The 22,864-nt window shown below is 40.6% G+C and overlaps 1 protein-coding gene and 1 long non-coding RNA gene across 6 annotated transcripts in view; one reads left to right on the plus strand and one right to left on the minus strand.

The window, feature by feature from the left end:
- The window catches only part of NETO1 (neuropilin and tolloid like 1), a 99,835-nt gene extending 93,512 nt beyond the window's left edge, over positions 1-6,323 (minus strand). For 4 of the 5 annotated variants that reach the window (XM_070420458.1, XM_070420459.1, XM_070420457.1 and 1 more), the window contains exons 1-3: positions 5,607-6,318; positions 3,591-3,644; positions 3,215-3,352 (exon numbers count right to left, since the gene is read on the minus strand). In XM_070420458.1, the coding sequence (XP_070276559.1) occupies positions 3,215-3,352; positions 3,591-3,644; positions 5,607-5,634 (220 nt within the window). In that variant the 5' untranslated portion in view covers positions 5,635-6,318. Of the gene's footprint in view, positions 1-3,214; positions 3,353-3,590; positions 3,645-5,606 lie in introns of all 5 variants that reach the window. The other variant, XM_070420461.1, reaches the window with a different exon arrangement.
- Positions 6,112-21,136, plus strand: LOC139013945 (uncharacterized). The gene is made up of 4 exons (XR_011472168.1): positions 6,112-6,229; positions 18,539-18,658; positions 19,896-20,091; positions 20,969-21,136. It is a non-coding gene; the product is annotated as an uncharacterized lncRNA (long non-coding RNA).
- The last annotated feature ends 1,728 nt before the right edge of the window (positions 21,137-22,864 follow it).

Consider the following 22,864-nt stretch of genomic DNA (forward strand, 5'->3'; position numbering starts at 1 on the left):
AAGGAGGAGAGATCAGCCAAAGGACTTGTATGCATGCATATAAGACTAACCAATGGACACAGACACCAGGGGGGTGAGGGCATGAGTGGGGGGGGGGGAACAAGGGGGGGTAAGGACACATATGTAATACCTTAATCAATAAAGAAAAATAAAATAAAATAAAGAAACTTGACCAATTCTTTATCCCTCTTTGTCTTGTATTTTTAATTTACCTTTTCCTACAGAACAGGCAATCCTTTACAGAATTACCAGTAAAGATGACAATTTCCCCCATTAAAAGAAGAGAAGACAAAGGAAAAAAGAAACTTAATTTCCATGGTGGGGACATCAATACCCTCAAGGCTCCATTCATTGGGAGCTGGCTCCACCCCCCACTGTGTCCATGAGAATACACACCCTGCAATGACTAACAGATTCTAAATTACCTCACACAGTAGGAGCATTTGCTTCGAACTGATTTTTTTTCCCTGTGATATAGCAGCTGGTTTTTTGGCTGTTCCCTGTTTCTTGAAACTTAGTCCACTCAGCTGCTGTGACCTTATACCTGAATTCCAGCCCATCCCTCTGACTTCTCTTTCTCTTTACTCTGCCCATCTCTTACACATCGTTCTGTGAAATTCTATGTCTTCTTTCCTCTCTCTGGAGACCAGTGCTTGGGTGCCACTGTCATCCCAACAGAGAGCTATTGTAATATAATGATGCCTGCAGCTTTATCTAAAACCAATTAAATAAAATCTTCTGGGGACAGACCAAGGCATCTATATTTTTTTAAAGAGTTGAAAAAACAGTGTTCCAAGTACTCTCTTTATGATTTTATTCAGTATCTTCAGCAGCAATCTCTATATCCTTAACAATTTCTATATTCATGACCTATAAATATATATTTTCAGCCCAGAACCCTCCACTCAGTTAAAGATCCATATATCCAATCTCTTATGAGACATCTTCATAAACACCAAAATTGACCACATTATTTTTCCTTTAAACACACTCTCTCTCTACCTATAGTCCTTGTCTGGTGCAACAATTACATCTAAGAAGTGACCAAGTCAAAAACTTGAGGATGGTCCTGGGGTCGCCTATTCTCTCATTCTCATAGCCAGTCATTCATGGTTCAGTTTCCTAAATACACTCATTCCTTCCTTTGGTCCATCACCATCGTCACTTCTGTAGTTCAGGCTTTTACTATGATTCAAGTTTACTTGTTCTTTCACAATGAGTTTCAAGTTAACATTCTTTTCCTTTAGTCATCTCATCAAAATCTCATCTTTTTAATTCTCTAAATTATTTCAGCAGTACCTCCATTGTCTATAATTCAAACTTTGGGAAACTTGGGGAATCCCAAGTTCTCCTGTATCTGAGACAGCTTCCTTGCTGGTTCCTGTCCTCACCCACTGCAGAAGCTGATGACGCTACATGTGGGTCCTGAGCACACCTTACCTCAGCTTCATTCCATAGAGAGAATGATCATTTCCTACATGTTCTTCAAAAAGGAGCCTGAAGATCTCCTCCTCCCTGTAGCCTTCTCTTCCTTCCCTATTCCACACACTATGCTAGTTGGGAACTTTCCTGAAAGTAGCATAGTCCCTAGACCATGTAATAATGTCCACAAATCAAGGGTCATGCCTGTGTTGTTTGGCACCCTCTAAACTGTACCTAGAAGAATGGTTGTTTCTTGGTAGTTGTTGCAGGAAATATTTGTTAAATAAATGTATGAATAAAAATGACTAGTATGAAGTATTTCAAAAAGGCTATAGAAATATGACTAATAGTAACAGAAGATTCTTATTACCAACTTTATGATTTGTCCTTCCTGTCACTATGAATGAATGCAAATATGCGCATGATATTAAAATCAAATGTTAGCAATGCTTTTTAATTCTAAATAATGATAAACATGAAAGCTCATTAACATGCAAGGATTTGCTTCTGAATTAATTATTTAAATGAGAAAACTAGTTAATTTTATTATTTTTAATAATTTGAAAGTTAAAATATTGTTGCTTGAAAACACAAATTACATGAATTTAAACCTCAGTTTACTTATCTGTAAAATAGGCACAACCAACATACCTACTTCCTAGAACTAAATGCTTTAATCTACTATGTGATTTTAACGTTCCTAATATATATCTACATAATAGATATGTGACATTAACTTAATAAAAAGAACTAATTTTAACCCAGAATTTCCATATTTCAACCTCCTTTTCTATTATCCACAGGAGAAAGAAACCATGCCAGAACTCAGTGTTCTCAGCTTATTCTTTCTCCTTCTAATAGAGAGGTGCATCTCTGCTAAAAGTTCAACCTCAAGTACAACAAGAAGAGAGAAAAGACCTTGGCCCAAAAATTACAGAAAGAAAAAGACTCATTTCTAAAGTGAAATCAGTTAAATATAAAGACTTTTTCTTTAAAAGATAAATCAAATAAATGTGTCTCTTGTTTACTGGTATAAGTAAATACTGAGCATACATATATTTTCATTAAGCTCTGTTGTCTCTCTGTCTGTTTCGGGTTGGGAAAGAGGTTGCAAGTTTTGGGTTATTACTTACCAACACATATTAAAACCAATCACTAGGTAAAATGTTCATCTATATTTCTAAAAATTATACTTAATATGAAGATATCTACTTGGGTAATGATAATAAAATGTTCAAAGAGAATTAAATATCTTTTTCAGCACTATTTATGTTTCCAGCTGGGAAAAAAAATGATGAAAGGAGGCATCACAACTTGGAATCTTGACTTTGGTGTTAAAGTATGATAATGTTGCCTGTTAGTACAAACTAAGGCAACTGCTGTTCAGACTAATGTTTGGAAAATGTGATTAGAGATTTATTTCTGACATTCATGTTTTTTGTGTGTTTCATATTAGATAAGAGAAAAATAACACATGTACAGGTTTTTGTCATACTTGTTAAACTAGTAAAATACTAGTTTCCCGAATTGTGATACATTAGGTAATATTAAGCCAACTTTGCATCCATTCTATTAATTTAGAATTCCAAATCAATTAAATCAAATGCCAAATAAGTTGTTGATGTGTTTGTGATTCTGAGAATTTACTTGTTCTTAACCCATTACTACCGATTTTAATCATTAGCTTAATTCCAGATTTTAGTTATTTGATCAACTGAGAGATATTCATGTGCAGGGGCTCCAAAGCCAATTTCTGTAATGTGTCCATGCACACTGTCCATATGCTCCTCACCTTCTATGATGTAGATGCATTCTCGGTCAGGGGGGTACTTGCTGGGGTAGTTGGGAGAGGTAAAGACACCTCCGTCTGCATGTTTTGTCCAAGTTCCACACTGCACTGACTTCTGTGTTTCTGAGGTGGCTTGCTTCTCTGTAAAAAAAAATTTTTTAAAAGAGCCGTCATCCAAATTTCTATAGAGCTAAAAATAGAAAACACATTCTTATAATATCCATTAGTAAATTAATTTCTAAATGTGGTCTTAGTGAAAACCAATCAATTATAAACACTAACAAATGGTCATATATCCTGGAATATTAAGAATATGGGGGAGATGGGGAAATGTAAATAATTAGAGGCCTCTCACCCACAGTTTTCCAAAGAAACGTACCTGTTCCTTTTTTGGTTGCCCCAGACAAATGGAGGATGATTAAACTTGCTACAACTGAAACAGAAAAGGAAAATTAGAAAGAGATAATATTAATATACACCAAAATGATCGAGATCTGTACCAACACAACACAATTTAACAATAAAATATCAAATCAGATTAATGTTATTGTTGTTAACTATTCCAAGTTGACTCAGAACTTGCACACACTGATTCAAATTGCACAAATCAGGAAAAGTTAGGAATCCCTTCAGGAAGTAAGTGCCAGTTAAGAATGGATGAGACCCAAGCCCCTCAGGCAAATGCCTGCTCCAACACTCAGAGGCAGTATTATTAATAACCTACTCATGTCCCATTCCAGTAGGATATCAGACCCACACTGCTTCTAAGCTGTGCTTCATGAGGGGCTGTGATAGGACCTGTACAGGGAGAGAGCTTGGCAGCTGGTGAAAGGGTGAGAAGCAATGGGACCCCAGGACTGATGCTAACACTGCCAATGCTATTGTGTTTTAGAAATAAACACCTTCCTATGGTGGAAGGGGGAGGGGAACAGAGAAAAAATATATTATGGTGGATTGGAAGCCTTAAGCAGGACTATAAAAACGTTCCTCATAAAAAGGTGCTGTACTACCAAGTAAGCCCATCCTCGGCATTCTCTAAGCTATAAAATTTATCTCTTCTAACCATAACTTTGTTTTAATATTCAGGATTTTCCAGAGATAGATGATTAATTTCACAAAGGTGATTACTTATAAGCATGTTGTTGAGTCAGCTTTTCAGTCTCAAAGAGACTCCGATCTGTCACTTAACAAAGACCCTCACAACCTGAACTTTCTGTTCACTTCTATCATTCTTGATTCACTCACCATTTCAACAAAACCTAAAACTAGAAATGTGTTAAACTAATCTAGTCTTCATCATTCCCGATTTTTTCTCTCCTACTTTATTTTCATTTTGCTGCTCAATTATCTAAAAGCTCTAAGTTCCATTAGGGGTACACCTCCCTAATGCTTCCATTTAACACGAGTTTGGGAAAGGGAGGATAGAATTCACAATGATTTCCTACGCCTAACTCACTACAGGAGCTTATAAATCATATGCTTAACGATTACTCCAAGAAAAAAAGTGTCTGGGCCTTGATTTTAGTATTTGAGAATTGCATCAATTATATGACTGTACTGTAGCCGGCTCATCGATTCTAAAACATGAGTTGTTGTTATCGTGTGTGTTTAAATAGAACAAACCTTATTTTAACTTGCCAGGGTCTGTACACACACAAGCACACGGGTACACAGCCATCAGTATCAGGACATACGTTTGGTGTTCGGTTTACTCTGTCTCTCCCGTTTTGATGGAGTCACATTGTGGAACAGGTACTATTACTAACATAGCAGCCAAACCGGCCTTTCAGCTGCGTGGCCTGGGATTAACTCTCTAATCCTTGCTTCAGAATGTGAAATTTCCAGCACACGTTTCTTATCTTGCTATTCACTTGATGACTTTTGCTGCTATTTTCCTCCAATTTCTCTCCTATCATTGCGCGCAGATCACACACTCCTAAAACCACACACTCCTAAAACCCCACTAGCGGTCCACCGGCCAGAGTTGAGGGTCCTCTGCCCTCCGCTCCAGTGCTGCGTTCAGATGTGCCCTAAACTATGTCCTGGGGGAATGTGGGCCCCGGAGCTCCTGAAGCCCCGGAAGGAGGAAGGTTCCCTCCCATCCCGCAAACTGTCTGCTCCTGCGCCTTTCCTCGGGCCCACTCCCCAGCCGCTGCCGCACGTGCGCATCCCCAAACTACTCGCCATCCGCACCCCCGGATGATCCTGCGCACAGAAAGGCTGCTCTCCCTGGCGGATGCTGACAGCCGGCTACCACTGATTGCGCTGCCCCCACGCCCCGTGGTATTCTGCTGCAATACAGAAAGTTTACACCTGCCCCACACTCGCGGGGACTGCGGGTTCTCGGGAGCAGCGGCCACCGGGGAGGGACCCGCGCGGCGGGAGCGGTACTCACTGTGAAGCACACTGCGTCCATAGATCATGTCTGTTCGTTACACCAGAGGCTCCGAGCTCCACTAATTCCATTTAGAGACGGGAAGACGTCCAGTGGTGGGGAGAGGACAGAGTCGAGAGATGTGAAATATGCAAAGCCAGGACCCAATGAAGGGGGGGCGAGAGAGGGGCAGGACGAGAGCCGAGCCCACACAGCAGAAAATCCGGATCCGTGCGTCCTCCGCCCTGGCTCGCTCTCGCCGTCACCGCTGCGAAGCCAGCATCCCCACCATGACGCTGGCATCACACCCGGGCGCCACTCGCCACCATCCGCGCCGCCGGCGGCAGCGCCCTCCTCCTTTGCATCATCGCCGCCGCCGCAACTGTCTGGAGGGCACGGGCGGTGGGCGCAGGCGGAGAGCCCGAAGCGCCCGGAGCCGGGGGCCGGGGACCGACGGCAGCGAAGGTGGCGGCGGCGGTGGCGGCGGCGGTGGCGGCGGCGGTGGAGGGGGTGCTCAGTCCCCCGTCTCATCCACCACGAGCAGCAGGTTGGGGCAGCCTCGCCCGCCGGGAGGACGACCGGCAGCCCTCCTCTGTCCAGCCCTTGGGGATCTTCCGCTGAGGCATTGGAGGCAGGAGGAAAGGGTCTGTCATCGGCTCGCCGGCTGCGCACCAGCTCTGTGATCTTGCGGGAGGAGAGAGTGGTGGGCGTCAGGGAGGGGGGCTGGAGGGTGGCGGAGGGGCCCGGGGGTGTCAGGGGGCGGGGAGGGGAGGGCGGGGAAGGAGCAGGAAGATGGCAGAGTTACCAAGTGGGAGCGTTAGTCATCGCCGTGGGCTGCGCGACCCTCCAGGCAGCCCCGGGCCGGGGTGAAACGGAGCAGCTCGGCCGGCGCCCCCCGGGCTGGTGCATGGCGGAATGGGGCGGCGGCAAGGACGGCACACCCTCAGGGATCCTTGGGGGAGGGAAGAGGATGGGGGGGAGGAGGACCAGACTGGGATCCGTCACTCGCCACCCGGGCCAAGGGGGCCAGCAGGCAGCCAGCAAATCCCAGCTGGATCCTAGCGCCGGATAAAAGGCGAGCGAGGGGGAGGGGCCGCCAGGTGAAAATCCCCTTTGGGGGTTCATTTTTCACTTTTTAAGGCTCGGAAGTTGCCGTCGCTCTCTCTCCCGCCCCTTACATTCCTCGGGGGTGACGGCTTTGACCCGGACTCGGGTGTTGGGGTGGGAAAGCCGGCGGGGCGCTCGGCCGCCAGCTTGGCCGGAAAAGTTTCCCGGTTTATCTCCTGGCTGGGCGCGGAGGTCGCCCGCACCAAACTGTTCATGCAAAGACTCGGGCTTCTCTCTATCTGCCTCCACCGTCTCCAGGAATTGAACACCCCCAAGGCACACACATTACCTCCTACCCACCCAACAGGGACCGGCTCTCGCGCAGGGAGTTAAACTCGGGGGTGGGCAGGGGTAGGGGGAGTTGCCTGGGAAACAGCCCGGAAAAGCCCTGGCTCCTAAAATGCAAACAAATGAATAGGAAGAGCCGTAAACAGGGTGGCCACAGAGGACGGAGTCGCGGGAGTGCGCGGGCGTGCGGGGGCGGGGGGCGGGGGGTCCCTCCCGGCTCAGCAGCCCGGCTCCCCCACCCGGCTCCCTCTCGCCTCCCTGCAGCTGCGGGCTGGGCAGCGCAGACCCGCTGGCTGCCAGACCGGGCCACGCACAGGCCCACGAACCCGGCACCCAGGGGTGCTCAGCCCCAGACCACGCGCCTCCGGCTCAGCCGCCGGATCAGAGCCAGGATGGGGATGGTGGCGATGAAGGGATGGGATAGAAAGAACCAAGGTGGGAAGTGGAGAGATGGGGTCACCTCCAAAGCCACAGGAGAGAGGAAAGGGCCGCCTGAGGGGCCCGAAGGACACTCAGAGCCAGACCCGCAGCTCAGGCACCTGCTGCTGCTGCTGCCGAGGGGGAGGGGGGGCGCCCACAAAAGCGCGCGCAGATGTGCTGGGTGCTCGCCGCTGCCCAGCCCTCACTTCCCCTCAGCGACGCTTTTGGAGAGGGTGTCGAAAGATAATGAGGTGAACCCCAAGTCTAAGGGGATCCACGCGCCCCAGAAGCAACCTCCAGGCTCCTTCTACCAAGATTTCGATTCCTTGATTCCAGGCATCTTCTGCAAGTCCTTGAAGGCGCAGAAAAGTCAGCAAGTGGTGTGTGTGTGTGTGTGTGTGTGTGTGTGTGTGTCCCTCCTTTTAATGACAGGGGGATAGGCAGGCAGGCAGGATGCAGTGGAGAACTAGAGCGAGAGAACAACAGAGGGGCAGAGAGACTGCGCACCCGCAGAGCCAACTCCCCCAGAAGCCTGCGCAGGGAGAGGAGCTCCAGGCTCCAGAAAAGAGCTTCCTGCGCTGATGGATGGGGCGCGACCCAGAGGAGCGTCTCAGAACCCGCGCGAGTGTGTCTGCCCACGGGTGTACTTGTAAGAGGACCCAGGGCAGAAGGTCCCTAGGATTCCTGTGACCCACGTGTGATTGTCCTGCCAGTTCAGGGATTGAGGGGCCGGGGGCAGAGGAGTTGAGGAATAAATGCCCCAACTGCACAGAAGCAGACACGCCAAAGAGTGGTGGTACTGCTGGGGAGATGGCAAAGGATGCTGGTCGCCAATGGGGGAGGGAGGAGAGTCTTTGAAAAAAAATGGCCAACGATGGGAAATGATGGTGTAATGTTGAAATCTTTAGGATTGGTTGGTAATTATTTTTTTTCACATCCTGAAATACATCTTTATAAAAAAACCGATAACATCTTTCAATGAAACAGTGATGACGTTGAAAATTATCTTCAGGAAAATTACTGCATTCCTCAAGTGCAGTTTGAAGATAGGATGGCAATTTGGCCTTTGCTAAATCCATCCACTCAAGTATGTCTAACCACTTCCCTCCTCTTTGTCCAGGTCAGTTTCCCATGACACATATTTTGTTACCTGGCCTTGTACGTGGCAGGCTTCTGAAATTTTTCTAGACAAGTGGTCCTTGAATGGGAATGGAGAGGGGTCCGGGAAACTCAGGAAGGAAATCCCAGGGAGAAGATGAAGAGGCATGGGGTTCACACCTTTTGTTCATGTCCTCATTCCTCCCATAATCCAGTGGCCAGTATGTCTGTGGTTGAAATTAAACTCTCATACATACTGTGTCTTTGATTTTTGAACCCAGTGGTTTCCTGTGCGGTGCCTGGGGCTATGGGATTGAACATTTGCTCAAAGCTCAGGGCTGAGGTTATGACTGTGCAGTCCTGGATCCCGTGGTCTGTGGCAGAGGCACGCTCAGATACTGTGTCCCCTCACCAAGGGACCAAGACAGGTAGCTACTGAGACTCTACACAGCTTCCCTAATCCTACCAGGCTATGGTTGTAAATTTTCCTCAAAAAATCCATTTGTTTTCCTACACAGACACACACACATACTTTCAACCATCCACCACATCCTACTAGCTTGGCAAACTGCCTTCTTCACACTTTGAGGCTCTAAAGCACCGCTTGCTGAGTAATGCTACCTCCCCAATGGGGGCCCACACCTGTGTTTTTTTTTCTTTCTTTCTGAGAAAAAATCAACATATGGGAAAGTTCAGCTTCTGCAAAGGAAGGTTAAGCACACATATGGTCAAATATCAGGATGTGATATTTCGCATGGGAGAGCATATAAACTGATAGCCTTAATAAGCCCAATAGACTATCTAGAAGAAAGTGCTTTATCAGGGTTCTCCAAGGCCAGCACCGAAACAGACACTACTTATACAAGTTACAGTAGAACTGACACTTCTTAAACACAGTGAAAGGGCCATTGGTTTCCCTTAAGCTTGCACCTCATAAGGATGGATGGTAAGAAGGATTTCCAAAACCTTAAAAAGAATTGGTGCAGGAAACTGCCCTTCTGATGCAGGGCAGGTAGTATTTGTCTACACACTCATAGTTTCCTCAAGAAAATAATCCAGTTCCCGGTCTCCTGAGACTCTTATTAATTGGTCTGCAGCATTGGCCTCTTCTCCCAGGTTATTTCTGTGTGGCTATACGAGGTTATGTTACACACACACACACACACACACACACACACCTGAAGGAAAATAATGCTTCTGACACATTCTATATTATATTAGTTCCTTGAAAAATTCTAAATATGTTTTCAGTTATTTACCTAATTTTGAGATGTAAAGTTCTGTTTTGTATTTTATGAACTCAACAATATACAGGTCATAACAGTTTATCAAATATATTTAGGGATAAATCATTTGTTGGCAAATACTGAAATGATTTTAAAATGATCTGCAATTTTGTAATAGGCCACTGGTTTTAAGTAACATTGGTGTGGCCATTTATTTCCAGTCCACAATCTGTGAATGCATCACAACAGAGTAGAAAGTCTTCATAAACTAGAAGAGTTAAAATCTTTGAAACCTTACATTAAAACCAGACAGGATTGCTTATGAACATGACTGCAGAAATAACACCTGGTTTTCTGAGAAGAATGAACATGCTATTGTATTGTTAGATAGCCATGAGAATATTAGCCTCTTGTGGGCAAGAACTATCATAGCACTAGTCTCTTCTACCATTTTCCACCAGGACATGCAGATCCATAGTTACTGTCTGTGCTGCTTCATATTAAATGACATTTGTGCTCCAGGAACTACGAATTCTTTTCTCTGTTTGGAGAAATGCCAGGGGAATGCAACTAATTTGCACTGATCTCTGCTAAAATTTTAGAAAGACTTTATTTTCCTTCTGTCTAATATTTAACTGACAGTGGTTTATAAAAATAACATCAATATGTTTTTATAACCACCAGCCTAAGTAATAGCTAGCACTCGGTAAATAGGCACGTAGGAACATTTATAAAGATATACCCTGAGACAGAAAGGGAATTGCTCTCTGAAGGGGCTGCCTTTGGACTGACTATTTGGGGAGAAAACAAGTTTCCATCCCTAGATGAAAAATGGATTTAACCATATTTGAAAAATATAAGTGAAGCTGAAGAATGAATCTATATATTCTATTTCAAAACATCCATTAATTGACTCAAACAAAAACTTTACTTAAAATTGCTAAATCCAATATATGAATGTTACCAATAGGTTAGATTTAAAATTTTATCCTAAATTACATAAATGCAAAGCATTCCTTAAATTTACTTACTTTTTCTCTTTAGGGCATATTATAAGATTACTAGAGGCCCTCAGCCCAGCCTGTGCCCTCTTGCATCTGGGACCCATTGGGGGATGTCTGCCTGCTGGCTTAGGGGGGGGATCAGGCCTAAGCTGGCAGTCAGACATCCCTCTCACAATCTAGGGCTCTCACAGTCTAAGGCTCTCGCAGTCTGAGATCCCTCACTCCTTACCACCTGCCTGTAGTGGAGGTGGGAGAGGCTCCTGCCACCACTGTTGTGCTTGCCAGCCTTGAGCCTAGCTTCTGGCTGAGTGGGCCTCCACCTGTGGGAACACACTGACCACCAGGGGGCAGCTCCTGCATTGAGCGTCTTCCCCCTGGTGGTCAGTGCGCATCATAGCAACCAGTCCTTCAGCTGTTCGATCAATTTGCATATTACACTTTCATTATATAGGATCATGATTTATTGGGTGTTATGTGATGTTTATAAAGTAATAAAATCCAAGATTTGCTAGTTGTAACTAACCCTGAATGCTAAGGTAGGCGGGACTTATATCTGACTCATGAAATAATTCTGAAGAGAGAAACACACTTTGCCTCAGAAAAATAAATGTTGAATGAAAATACTGCTTTTTTAAAGAATAGCAAATCTATTTGTCAATCTCCTTCCTTTGACTGTCCATTCTTCCTTATACTCATCATGTATAAGGAAATGTCCCAAATGTTTTTATTTCCTTTTGCCATTTCCTTCAGTTTTAGGGCAAACCAAGTTACAAAAAAATTTAGCGTTTCAGAAAGAAGTGACACTGCGGCAAAATTTTTGCCAAGCAGTTATGGTTGTGATATTTTAAAAATCAAGGGGAAATGTCATCAATGCTTTTTAGTAAATGTATCATTTAACATAAATAGTCTTCAAAATAGTTTTCAAATTGACATACACAGTTAATTTTTCAATACATTTCTCTGGGAAATAAAAGGATTTATTATAGTTATTAGTGGGTTATGCATAATACATGACTCCTGTCACAATTGCATCCTTTCAAAATTGATGCTTTCTAATGGAGTGAAAAGGATTTTTAAAAAGATGGTTGGAATGACATAAAGCAATAGCATTCCAAGGGCCATTCTGAAAGCTGTCCTAAAACAATCCTTTGAGCAGAGTTGGCATTTGTCCAGAAAGCAGACAGGTAAGTAATGAGGGGGAAATTGTTTTATATGCATAGTATATAAATTGGAAGATTTTATTTAAAAGGTGGGTTTTTGTTTGTTTGTTTTTAGGTTTTGTTTGAAGATTAAAGTATAGAAGACATGATTTTGTATCACAAGAACTAGACATTCTCACCAGGTCAGGGTATGAGAACTGAGTGATATTTGAGGTAAAATCAAAGATGACAAGGTTAAAATCATTTTAATTCATGATTGAAAAGCACAACAGAGTCTTTTAATCCAAAGGTGATAAGCTGATGCTTTGGGATAATGCATTTTCTTAAGTCCAATTCTGGATAATGCTTGCTTCACTTAAAAACCACAGTTAACCAACATTCCCAAATGTCAGCCACCTTTTTTAACCCCTTAAACAATTGACAATTCACTATAGTCTCCACCCATCTCAGCTACTCCCAGAAGCTTGGTAGGACGAGTCCACACACTTTACACTAACAGTTTCACATCTCAGTCCACGCTTGTATGACTCTGGTTTTGACCATTTAGAGCATTACTGGGGCTTCTTTGCCTCACCTCTATATGCATTTGAGTTAGCAATTCTTTATCAGAGCCCACCTTCTCATTTTAAAAACAAAGAAATTCAGGTCAAAAGAAGTGCAATGACATCTACAAGGTCCCTCCCTTTCTTTGTAACATAATAACTGGTGGAATCCTAGATCTTCTAAGAACTTGAGAATCCATGTTTTATACAAGGTGTTCCAGAAAATTAAAAAAGAACACAGAGAGATAGGAAAAGCTGTGAATCTCATGTCATGAAACTACTAGAAGTTTGGCATCAAAACCAGAAAACCCGAATGCTGAACTCTGGTGGGGTGTCCTGTCATCACCCTCTCGGGCCTTACCCTGTCCGTGAACACTGGCCTTATCTCCACTGCCAGCACCTGCAAATGTTTCTCTCTGTCCTTTCTCTGGCTGGGGTGCAGCTCTGAGTAGGCTCATACCAGGAAAAGTGCAAATAATCTTCAAACAGTTATCACTGGGAGTTGGCCCCTCACATAGCCTGTAGTGCAATCCCAAGTGGATGCTTTACCCAGGCTCCCAGGCCTCCCAGAAGGATCCAGAACTAATTGCCCTCAGAGGTGGCTTATTAGTAGCACATTTGCCTGGCTGTCTATCCTTTCTAGTCACAGCTCCCAGTATTTCCTGGAAAAAAAATGAAATAACAACATATTCTGACTCTTCTCCGAGGGGTTTTGTTTTGTTTTCTGAGGACAAGCAAAGGAAACCCATGGGTTGATCCCAAAGTGTTCCTGGGATGCAGATCCTTAGGATGATAGGATTCTGGGTTTGCATCAATCAATTACCCTATGATAACAAGAACTCCATGGATAGGGAGAATGGAATGGTGGTATACCCAGATTGTTTAAAATCCTAACTGCTAAGGCTTTTGCCTGTGAAAGATTGGGATAGAAAATAGTTGGAACAAGGTGCCCTGAAATATACTGTCTTCCTTCTCTCTCTATTGGAGTCAAGCTGCATAGGGAAGTGGAACCCTGAGACCTGTGACAGAGAGACCTGTGGTGACTGTGCTTGAGAATGTTGGACACTCATATTCCCCTTTTCCCTCTGGACTATCATGAGGGTCTCAGATGCACTTGCTAGAGAAGAGCAGCCTCCTTGCCTCAACACTGGAATTCCCTACTTCAAAGCAAATGTCATACAGGAAGACATTTGTCAAGTTCTGATCTCCTCTCTCTTCATTGGTTCTAGACCAATTACTAGGTTCAAGTCTCCATGTGGCTTAACTGGAAAGTCCTGTCTCTGTTCTGAGACAAAGAGATTATTAGCAGAATCTGAGGATGGATCCAGAGGGTGTCACTTGCCCTTAATAGCAGTATCCATATGATTCATTGTAAGCCATTATTTTCTTGAGACTTCCCGGAGACGTTCAGTTTATCAGTGGTTTATTATGAGTGGTTTCCTTTTGTTTGCTTCAGGTGACTTTGTCAAATCATTAAATCTTGAGTCACAGGAAAGATCCCCCATGTCAAAATTGCTTACTCATGTTTATATTTTGTCTCCAGCCTGGCTATTGCTCATGGATTCCCCAGGACTGCTAATAATTCTCTTCCTTCCAAAATAGTAATTGGATTTCCCCAATGGGGCCATGCTGATCCTTGAACATAGGTATTGGTCTAGAATCAGCAGAGGAAGGTGGAGAACTGATTTCTAAATCATAAGTGATTATATCATCTTTAATTCAGAAAGTGATTGTTTTCCTGTATTTGAGCAAATATTAGAACTTGAGGGTTAGACTGAGTTCATAGATAAGAACACAGAGCTAGACATGTTTGTGTGCACTAAGGACATAGCCTATTAGATTTATACCCAGTTGGCTCCATATACTCCACAAGTTTATTTCTAAATTTGAATGAGGCATTTGTCATGACATTTATATGGTTACTCTAAAAATGAGAAATATTAATTTGACTGAATTCTCTGGGGGACAGTCAAATTAATGCCAAATATATTATTCGTGCAAATTTGTGGTCATGACAATTATCTTAGTGAGGAAACATTTATCTTCTTTTGTTTGCTTAATTATGGAGTTTCTCCCAAATTACTTTTTAAATGACAAAGCCCTCCAGGGAAGAACGGAGCTCTTACATAATGCCTCTTCTCTTCGAATTTTTGTTTTCCTTTTCAAGAAGACTCTGTATTGAATAAACAGAGAGTAGATTTGCAGGGGGTGCAAGAAGAAGGTCAGATTGATTCATGAAGTTCCTGTGTGCTGAACTAAAATCACGCTTCTCACACAGCCATAGGATATGCTTTGCATAACTAAGGCCAATTTTATTAGGCAGCAATACTAATAATATATATAGATTCTTTTTAAAAAAATGGAAGTTAAATGATGACCCCCCAAATAAAAAAAAAACACATTCAATAAATTAAAATAGACCTTATAGGTAGATGACAGATACACAAGGAAAAATGAATATTCATATGTTGGAATTCAGTGCCTTATTTTTAACTATCTAGCATTTACTTTCATGTATCCATCTTTTTGAAGTGGAGGGTTTGTCTTTCCTTAGAAAATATATTATTCTAAAGATGGAACACATTATTCTTGTTACCCTTAGTAATAAGAATTTTTATAATTTATTCTTGGTATATACCTTTGACTCATATTCTTTTATTTTTGGCATACAACTCAAGATTCATAACTGCATACATATGGATAGAGGAGCTTGAACAGAAAGTCTACTCCTCTGGAATGCTGAGAGTGAAATGAAAGCCCATCACTGCAAGCAGAATTGGGAGACAGGAAATGAAAGATTTTAAAAGGATTATTAAAATCTAACAAGTCTGCACTTTGCTTAAACAATATAAAGTATAAAAATATATTGTTCCACTCCGGCCTCCAAAGGTTCAAAGTGATTTATGGTCAGCCAAATAATACATCAAATTCTACGGCCAAAGTGGCTGGTCAGGAATGAATATGTGACCAAATCTAGCAACTAAATATAATGATACTGTTTCTGTCAAATATTCAGATAGAGTCCATTGATGCAGGGATCTGTGTATAAGAGGAACCAAGTCAATGTTTACTTTAGGGCTCTACGGATATGGCTAAATGGTCTGTTGAGTTTTATTGAACCCAATGGACTATTCAGCAATAACATTTTATGCTAATATGCTATATATCTATATTTTAGACAATACAGATGAGCTGGGAAAGAAGCATGCGTGCTTTCAGGATAGGAGAGCTGCCAGAGAGAAAGGTGTGAGTGGGGGATGGCCAGGAGCCTCAGAAAACAGCCAATGGAGAGAAAAGCAGAACAGAAACAAATGATTCCAAATAATTTGAGCTTCTGGATGAAACTTTGTCTAAAATACTACTCCTGGGTCTTTCCATTTTATGAGCCAATAAAGTCCAGTTTTGCAAAAGTCAGTTTGCATCACTTTGTTGTCATTTGCACAGAAAAGGGGTCCTAATTGATATAGTAATACAATTTAAAGTAATTTTGTCTGATGAAATATTGTTCCAGCCAGATTGGAGAGCAGGCAGGGCAGCACATAGCCAAAACTTTATGATATGTCCTATTAGGAATAGAAGTTGAAAATGGAAAGTGCAGGTCATCAGACAATAGTTGCATTGTAGGATATAATCACCTCAAACAAACCCAATTTCTCTGGGTTTTAATTGATTGAGCCGATTATTTTTTTCATAACATGAAATCTACCCTCGTTGAGTTTTAAGTGTATAGTACTATATTGTCATTATAGGCACATGGTTGTAGAGTAAGTCTCTAGGACTTTTTCATCTTGCATGATCAAAACTATATACCTTTGGGTGGTGGGCACATGGTACAATATACAGATCTTGTAACATAGAAACCCTCATCTGAAACCTTTATGTTCATATTGAACAATGTCACCCCAATAAATTTAATAAATAATTTTTTCAAAGACAAGTAAAAAGGAAACTGTATACCCTATATATCAATGACCAACATCTCTCCATTTCCACCTCCTCCCTCCCTAGTCCCTGGCAACCAGAATTCCATCTGCTTCTATAAGGTTAACTACTTTAGATTCCTCATGTAAATTGATTTATGTAGTGTTAGTTTTTCTCTGACTGGTTTATTTCAGTAGCATAAAGAAATCCTTTAGGAAACTCAAGATCCACATATGTTGTCACATATGGCAGGATTTATGTTTTTTAAAGGTGGATTAATATTCCATTGAATGTCTAAACTACATTTTCTTTATCCATTCATCCACTGATGGACATTAGCTATTGTGAATGATGCTGCAATGACCATGGTGGTACAGGTATCTCTTCGAGATCTTGATTTATTTTTTTTTAGGGATTTATACCCAAAAGTGGGATTGTTGGATCATATGATAGTTCAATTTTTAATTTTTTTGAGGAAACTCCACACTCTTTTCCATAAAGGTTGAACCATTATACATTCCCAATAATAATATATAAAAATTTTAATTTCTCCACACCCCCTCATCAACACTTATTTGCTGGTTTGTTTGCTTTTTCATAATGCCCATCCTAAAAGGTATGAGGTGATATCTCATTTTGGTTTACATTATCCTGATAATCAGTGATGTTGAACATTTTTTCACATATCTGTGGTCATTTTTATGACTGCTTTGAAAAAAATATTATTCAAGTGTTTTGCCCATTTTTAATCAGATGATTATTTATCTTTGCAATTTGAGTTGTATGATTTCCTTATATATTTTGAATATATGGTTTGAAAATATTTTTTCCCGTTCCATAAGTTTACCTTTTTGCTCTGTTGATTGTTTTCTTTGCTGTGCAGAAGCTTTTTAGTTGGATGTAGCCCCACTTATCTATTTTTGCTTTTGATGCCTGTGCTTTTTAATCATATAAAAACAGTTCAATAGTACATCTTTGCCTTCAGTAGTGTATATTTATTTGCTTATTTTCATTGAATAATTACTTAGTAATTATTAGGAGCCATAGACTCTTCTAAGAAGTTTGTGTATGTGAACTCATATAAAAATGATAACACTATGAGGCATGTGCATTTAATCCCTTTTTCCAGATAGAAAACTTGGGCCCAATGAGATTGAATGAATGATATACCAAGGAGTGGATTCAAACACAGGCAGTTTTGCAGCACAATTTGTGTATTTAAACATTAGACCATCTTGCTTCTCCACTATGTTATTGCTTGTTTAATTGAGTAAATAAATCACTGCATTACTGTGTGAATGAATTACTGGTTAAATAAATAAACAGTATTGACATGGTAATAAAATGTAAGACTTAGAGATGACGTTCATCTTTTAAGGCAATCAATTACTAGAATTGCCATTTAGAATTATTTTAGGAGGAAAACATAACTTTGGAAAATTGAATTAACCAAAATATTTCTTAGATAAGTAGGAAAGAATTTGTATTACTTGCCTATTATAAGCGATAAAGCATCTTCTCTATGTCTTATTTGGTTATTGATAAATATGTTCTTTTTTTAGGAAAACTCAATATTGAGCAATAAGATATGTAATCCTTTTTTAAAAAAAAAAATACATAAGGCTAAGGACAAACCCGCAGCAATTATAAATACTTTCATAGAACTTTTTATGAAGATTTATTTCCTGGGGATGTGTAAAGAGATGGATCCATGGCCACAAGGGGACAAGCTAAGCTAACATCAACATACTGAAAGTGGCAGGATAGAAAGACTGAAAGAAACTGGTTGGTGAAATAATTGGACTGTTGATGTGACCTCCAGAATTTTCAGTAATCTATACTACTTTTATTTAGTTATTCTATTGTTCAATAAAATACACAACAATTTTCCACAACACATACTAAAATTTAGATTCTGATTATACAGCTTTTAAAATTGTGTTTAGATTGGTCTGTATTGAAATTCAACATTCATGATGAAAAAATATTTTAGGACTATGGGTGCCTTGAAGAAGGATCCCATGGCATGCACAGAGAAAAGGATTAGGTATTAGGAAAAAAAACACATCAAATGCATAATTTGCAGATAGTAACACCAGAGTATCCTTCATCCCATCCCCATTTTCCTAAATCAGTTTCAAGAATTCTCAAATAGCAAAATATTGTCTTGAATGGTTATTTCCACAGGTTGTGTGCTACAGGACTTCCTGGGAGAGGAACCAGGTGCCTGGGGAAACAGAGCAGGTGGAGGAGAAGGAGATGGAGCCCACATGTCAGGACTAAAACAGGCTCGTGGTATTCACGTAGGTATGTGCATGAGAAACATAGGTGGGATGGAAGCAAGCTGTAAGACTCTCCCTCCCTCTCCCCTTACTTTATATTCACTCTCAAGCTGTATGCTCCTTTTTTTTTTTTTTTTTTTTTACATAATATGTCTCTATTTTCTCATTCCAAGTTGTTGGATTTGTTCATTTAAGATGTATTTCAACTGTAGAGAAATGAAGAGGAGCAGATAAATTAATTTTGATTGATTTTGTTTTATTTTCTCTGCCACTATTACCTAAAGGCAATTTACAATATCTTCTGGTAAGGTGACTCCTAAGACAATGTTTTATTGCATAGACAATAGAGAAAGCCTAGCATGGACTGCAGAGATATGATGGCTCAGACCCTCATTCATCCATTCCATTTTCTATATTCAATTGTTGATCCATTAATTACATCAAAACTTGAACTGTACAAACTTTGGACCAGTGAAAATACCAACCCATGGTAAGAACTCAACATAAATGGGATGCAAGAAGAAAAAGGGCTATTTTCTTTCCAAATTATTTCTTGGCCATAATTTGTTTAGAAAAGCAAATATGAGGCAAAACAAAAACTTACTCATTACTGTAAACTTGACAATTCTTAACTTGAAAGACTGTGTGGTTCTGAAATTGACATTGGGCCAACAGAGGTGCCTTGAGCTTATTTTTTAAAAATAAAGTTAATTTTGCCCAAATAATACATAAACATAGATAAAAGTGAAATAATCCTGACAGAGTTTTAATGGAAAACAACCACTTCATCTTCATTTTTTTCTTTGCCTCTTTCCCTCCAAGGCTATAGATTTTTTCGTACTTTAGAGATATGATTGTTACTACCTAAATAAAAAGCTAAAGTTACTTAGACTGCTATATCTAGAGTTCTCAAATTTAGACAGTCATTTACTTCTTGTTAGGTCTAACTATCTTTTATCCCACACTTCCTCCTTGCTTCATCCTTTAATGAGATATGTAGTATATGTACTTATGTAAAAAATGAATATTTAGTGTTTACAAAATATGATCACGTAAATAGTGTACACTGCAAAGTCAGACTGTATCCTGATTATATTTCTTTCACTTATCAGTTTTGATTTTTCAGTGGAGTTTCGGACTTTTTATTCTTATTTTCCCCTCTATGATAAAATGTTTTTAAAAAAATTTTGGCCTAGCTGGTGTTTTAATGGAACTATCCTTTTTTTCCTGATGATTTCTAATCTGAATGTTCTCTCTCCCAGCTCCAGACTGATCCAGCTGCCCTCCAGATTGTAAATCCTGAGATTTTCATTCAGCCATTTGTTTTTCAAAAGGATCAACTCTTTCTGATTCCTTACATGTAGTGGACATTGGCATTTGTTGTTCTCTCAATGTCCATTCTCCTCCCTTGCTCTATACCGGATATATTTGGGGAGAATCAGCTTATCCCTCTCTCAGGTAATGTGATTTCATTAGGATTGACCTTCATAACAAGAGCTGGATTCTGTGTATTTTAAGCCATGTACTCCAGCTAATTCCTTACATTCCAGTTTTGTTTGAGTAACAAGTTTTGGCCAAAAAGAGTTGTCAGGCCCGATACTATTGTTTATTATTTTGTGTGAGAAAGAATCTCTCTTTTCTCCCATGAACGTAAGGCTAAGAATATGTATTCGGATCTATTGCATTCACTGCAGTTAAAAGAAGAGAGATAGACCTGAGTCAATATGTGGAAGTGTGGACTAAAAGATGGAAAGAATAAACTATAGATGGCATTGGGACTACAACTAACTATACCCCTAAACTATCACACAGATGAGTAAAGAATACCACCCTATTATTACCCTATTATTAGTTAGTAGGCCTGTTGCATGAAGAGATTCAAGCAATAGGCCTTCCCTTTCCCTGGCTGCCGGCACCGGTTTTCCTCCGGCACCAGGGACCCAGGTCTTTGCTGCTCCAGCCGGAGCCTTCAGTCTTTGCTGCTCCAGCCAGAGCCTTCAGTTTTCGCTCCACAACTTCGCACCTACGAATGCAAATTAACCGCCATATTTGTTGGGTTAATTTGCATACTCTCCTGATTGGCTGGTGAGCATAAGGAGAAATGTTTGTCTATTATTAGGTAATATTATTATTATTATTATTATTATTATAGTTTTTATTGGTTTTTAGTTATTTAGAGTTAAAAGTGATCTAATTATTATATCAGAAATAACCATTTTTGTTTAATTCTACTTAACTTTCATTTAATTGATAGTTTTGTGAGGTATAAAAATGTCTATTGTTTTACCTCCATATTTTGAATTTTTTTTAAATATATTTTATTGATTTTTTACAGAGAGGAGGGGAGAGAGATAGAGAGTTAGAAACATCGATGAGAGAGAAACATCAATCAACTGCCTCCTGCACATCTCCCACTGGGGATGTGCCCGCTACCCAGGTACATGCCCTTGACCTGAATCGAACCTGGGACCTTTCAGTCCGTAGGGCGACGCTCTATCCACTGAGCCAAACCGGCTTTGGCTACCTCCATATTTTGAAAGCATTTAAAGTCTCTGGGGGAAAAAGGGAGACATATGTACTACTCTTTGTAATACTTTAAACAATAAAATAATAAAAAAGAAAAAGAATAAAGTCTGGTACTGAGAATAAGAAGTAAAAAAGGAAATTATGAGATCCATTCCTGTGCCATTTAACTGCATTTTTATTTCTGGAAGCAGTCATAACATTCTCATTATTCCTGGTTTTCTGAAATTTTGCAAGCTTTCACATTGGTGAATTTAGTTGGTTTTGTTTTTATTCATCTCACTAGAAACCTTAGTATGTACTTCAAGTTAGATGTTTCTTCATATATTTCTTCATACTTTGTTTTACATTTTTAAGAATGATGTTATAAAAGATAATGGCCAATTGGGTATATTTATAAGACTTATCCTTTGTCAGATTTAGTTAAGAATTATTAAAAGTAAGCCAGATATAATTATGCTTAGAGATAACCAAATTCTAAAGTATGGATTATTCTTCTATGAAGAAATTTTAATTTCCAAAAGATGAAAAATTAGATCTACCACTTGGGGAATCAGAGGCAGGACAGGTGCCAAGCATGCAAATTCTATGCATGAAGAAGGGTTGGAGAGTGTATAATTATATATACAGATTCTCAGTTAATTCTCCTCCTTTCAGGCCTGGTGAATGTCCACCCTCCTTTGTACCTGCATCTCCAGTACTAAGTGAGGTTGAAATGCCAGAATTGCATAGCATATCTGGAAGAAGATATGGAGAGGCTAGGTGAATAAGCATGCTGGGGTGGGCATATATGTGAGACTCAAAGACCTGCAGATGGTTATGCTCCACAAGGAAGCCCAAAGAATATACCATTAATTATCATAATAAGGAAAGAATAGTGACAGGAGCACCAGCATCTCTAAATATTTACTGGTGACCCACTTTATTCCATAGTTTATGGTAAGAGAGATCATTGTAGAATTAGGCATAGTCATGACAATGGGGACAACAGGACCCTAAACCAACAGAGACCAATCTCAACCCCCACTCTCTGCCTTCTTCTTCACATGATGTCCATTCTGTGTGTCTGTCTATCCAAATCTCTCCATTAATCTCTCCTATAAATATGACTTCATTCTAACTAATCTGCAATAACTTTATTTACAAGTAAGGTTATATTTGAGATTCTGAGGGTTAGAATTTCATCATATCAATTCTGAAAGGTCACAACTTAATCTATACACTGAAGGGTGAAATCACAACATTTGGAGGACCATTGGATACAGCTTCACATTGCCATTATTATCTAAAGATCCCAAGCAGAAGCATAGCCCCATTAGGATAAGGGCATGTATGAGCCAGGTAACAAAAATCTCTTGGTCAAGGTGGCAAATCAAAACAACACTACGCCGTGGTCGGCAAACTGCGGCTCACGAGCCACATGCAGCTCTTTGGCCCTTTGAGTGTGGCTCTTCCTAAGCCTTAGGAGTACCCTAATCAAGTTAATAACAATATACCTATCTATAGAGTTTAAGTTTAACAAATTTGGCTCTCAAAAGAAATTTCAATTGTTGTACTGTTGATATTTGGCTCTGTTGACTAATGAGTTTGCCTACCACTGCACTAGGGTCATAGCAATGACAGAAATCAGAGCCACCTTTAGGAATCTAACTCAGGGATAAGCAAACCACAGCCTATGAGCCAAATCCAGATTGTGGCCTGTTATCGT

Source organism: Myotis yumanensis, unplaced genomic scaffold, assembly GCF_028538775.1.
Source record: "Myotis yumanensis isolate MYYU_CA2020_CCGP unplaced genomic scaffold, mMyoYum1.0.hap1 SCAF_7, whole genome shotgun sequence".
Taxonomy (NCBI): Eukaryota; Metazoa; Chordata; class Mammalia; order Chiroptera; family Vespertilionidae; genus Myotis; species Myotis yumanensis.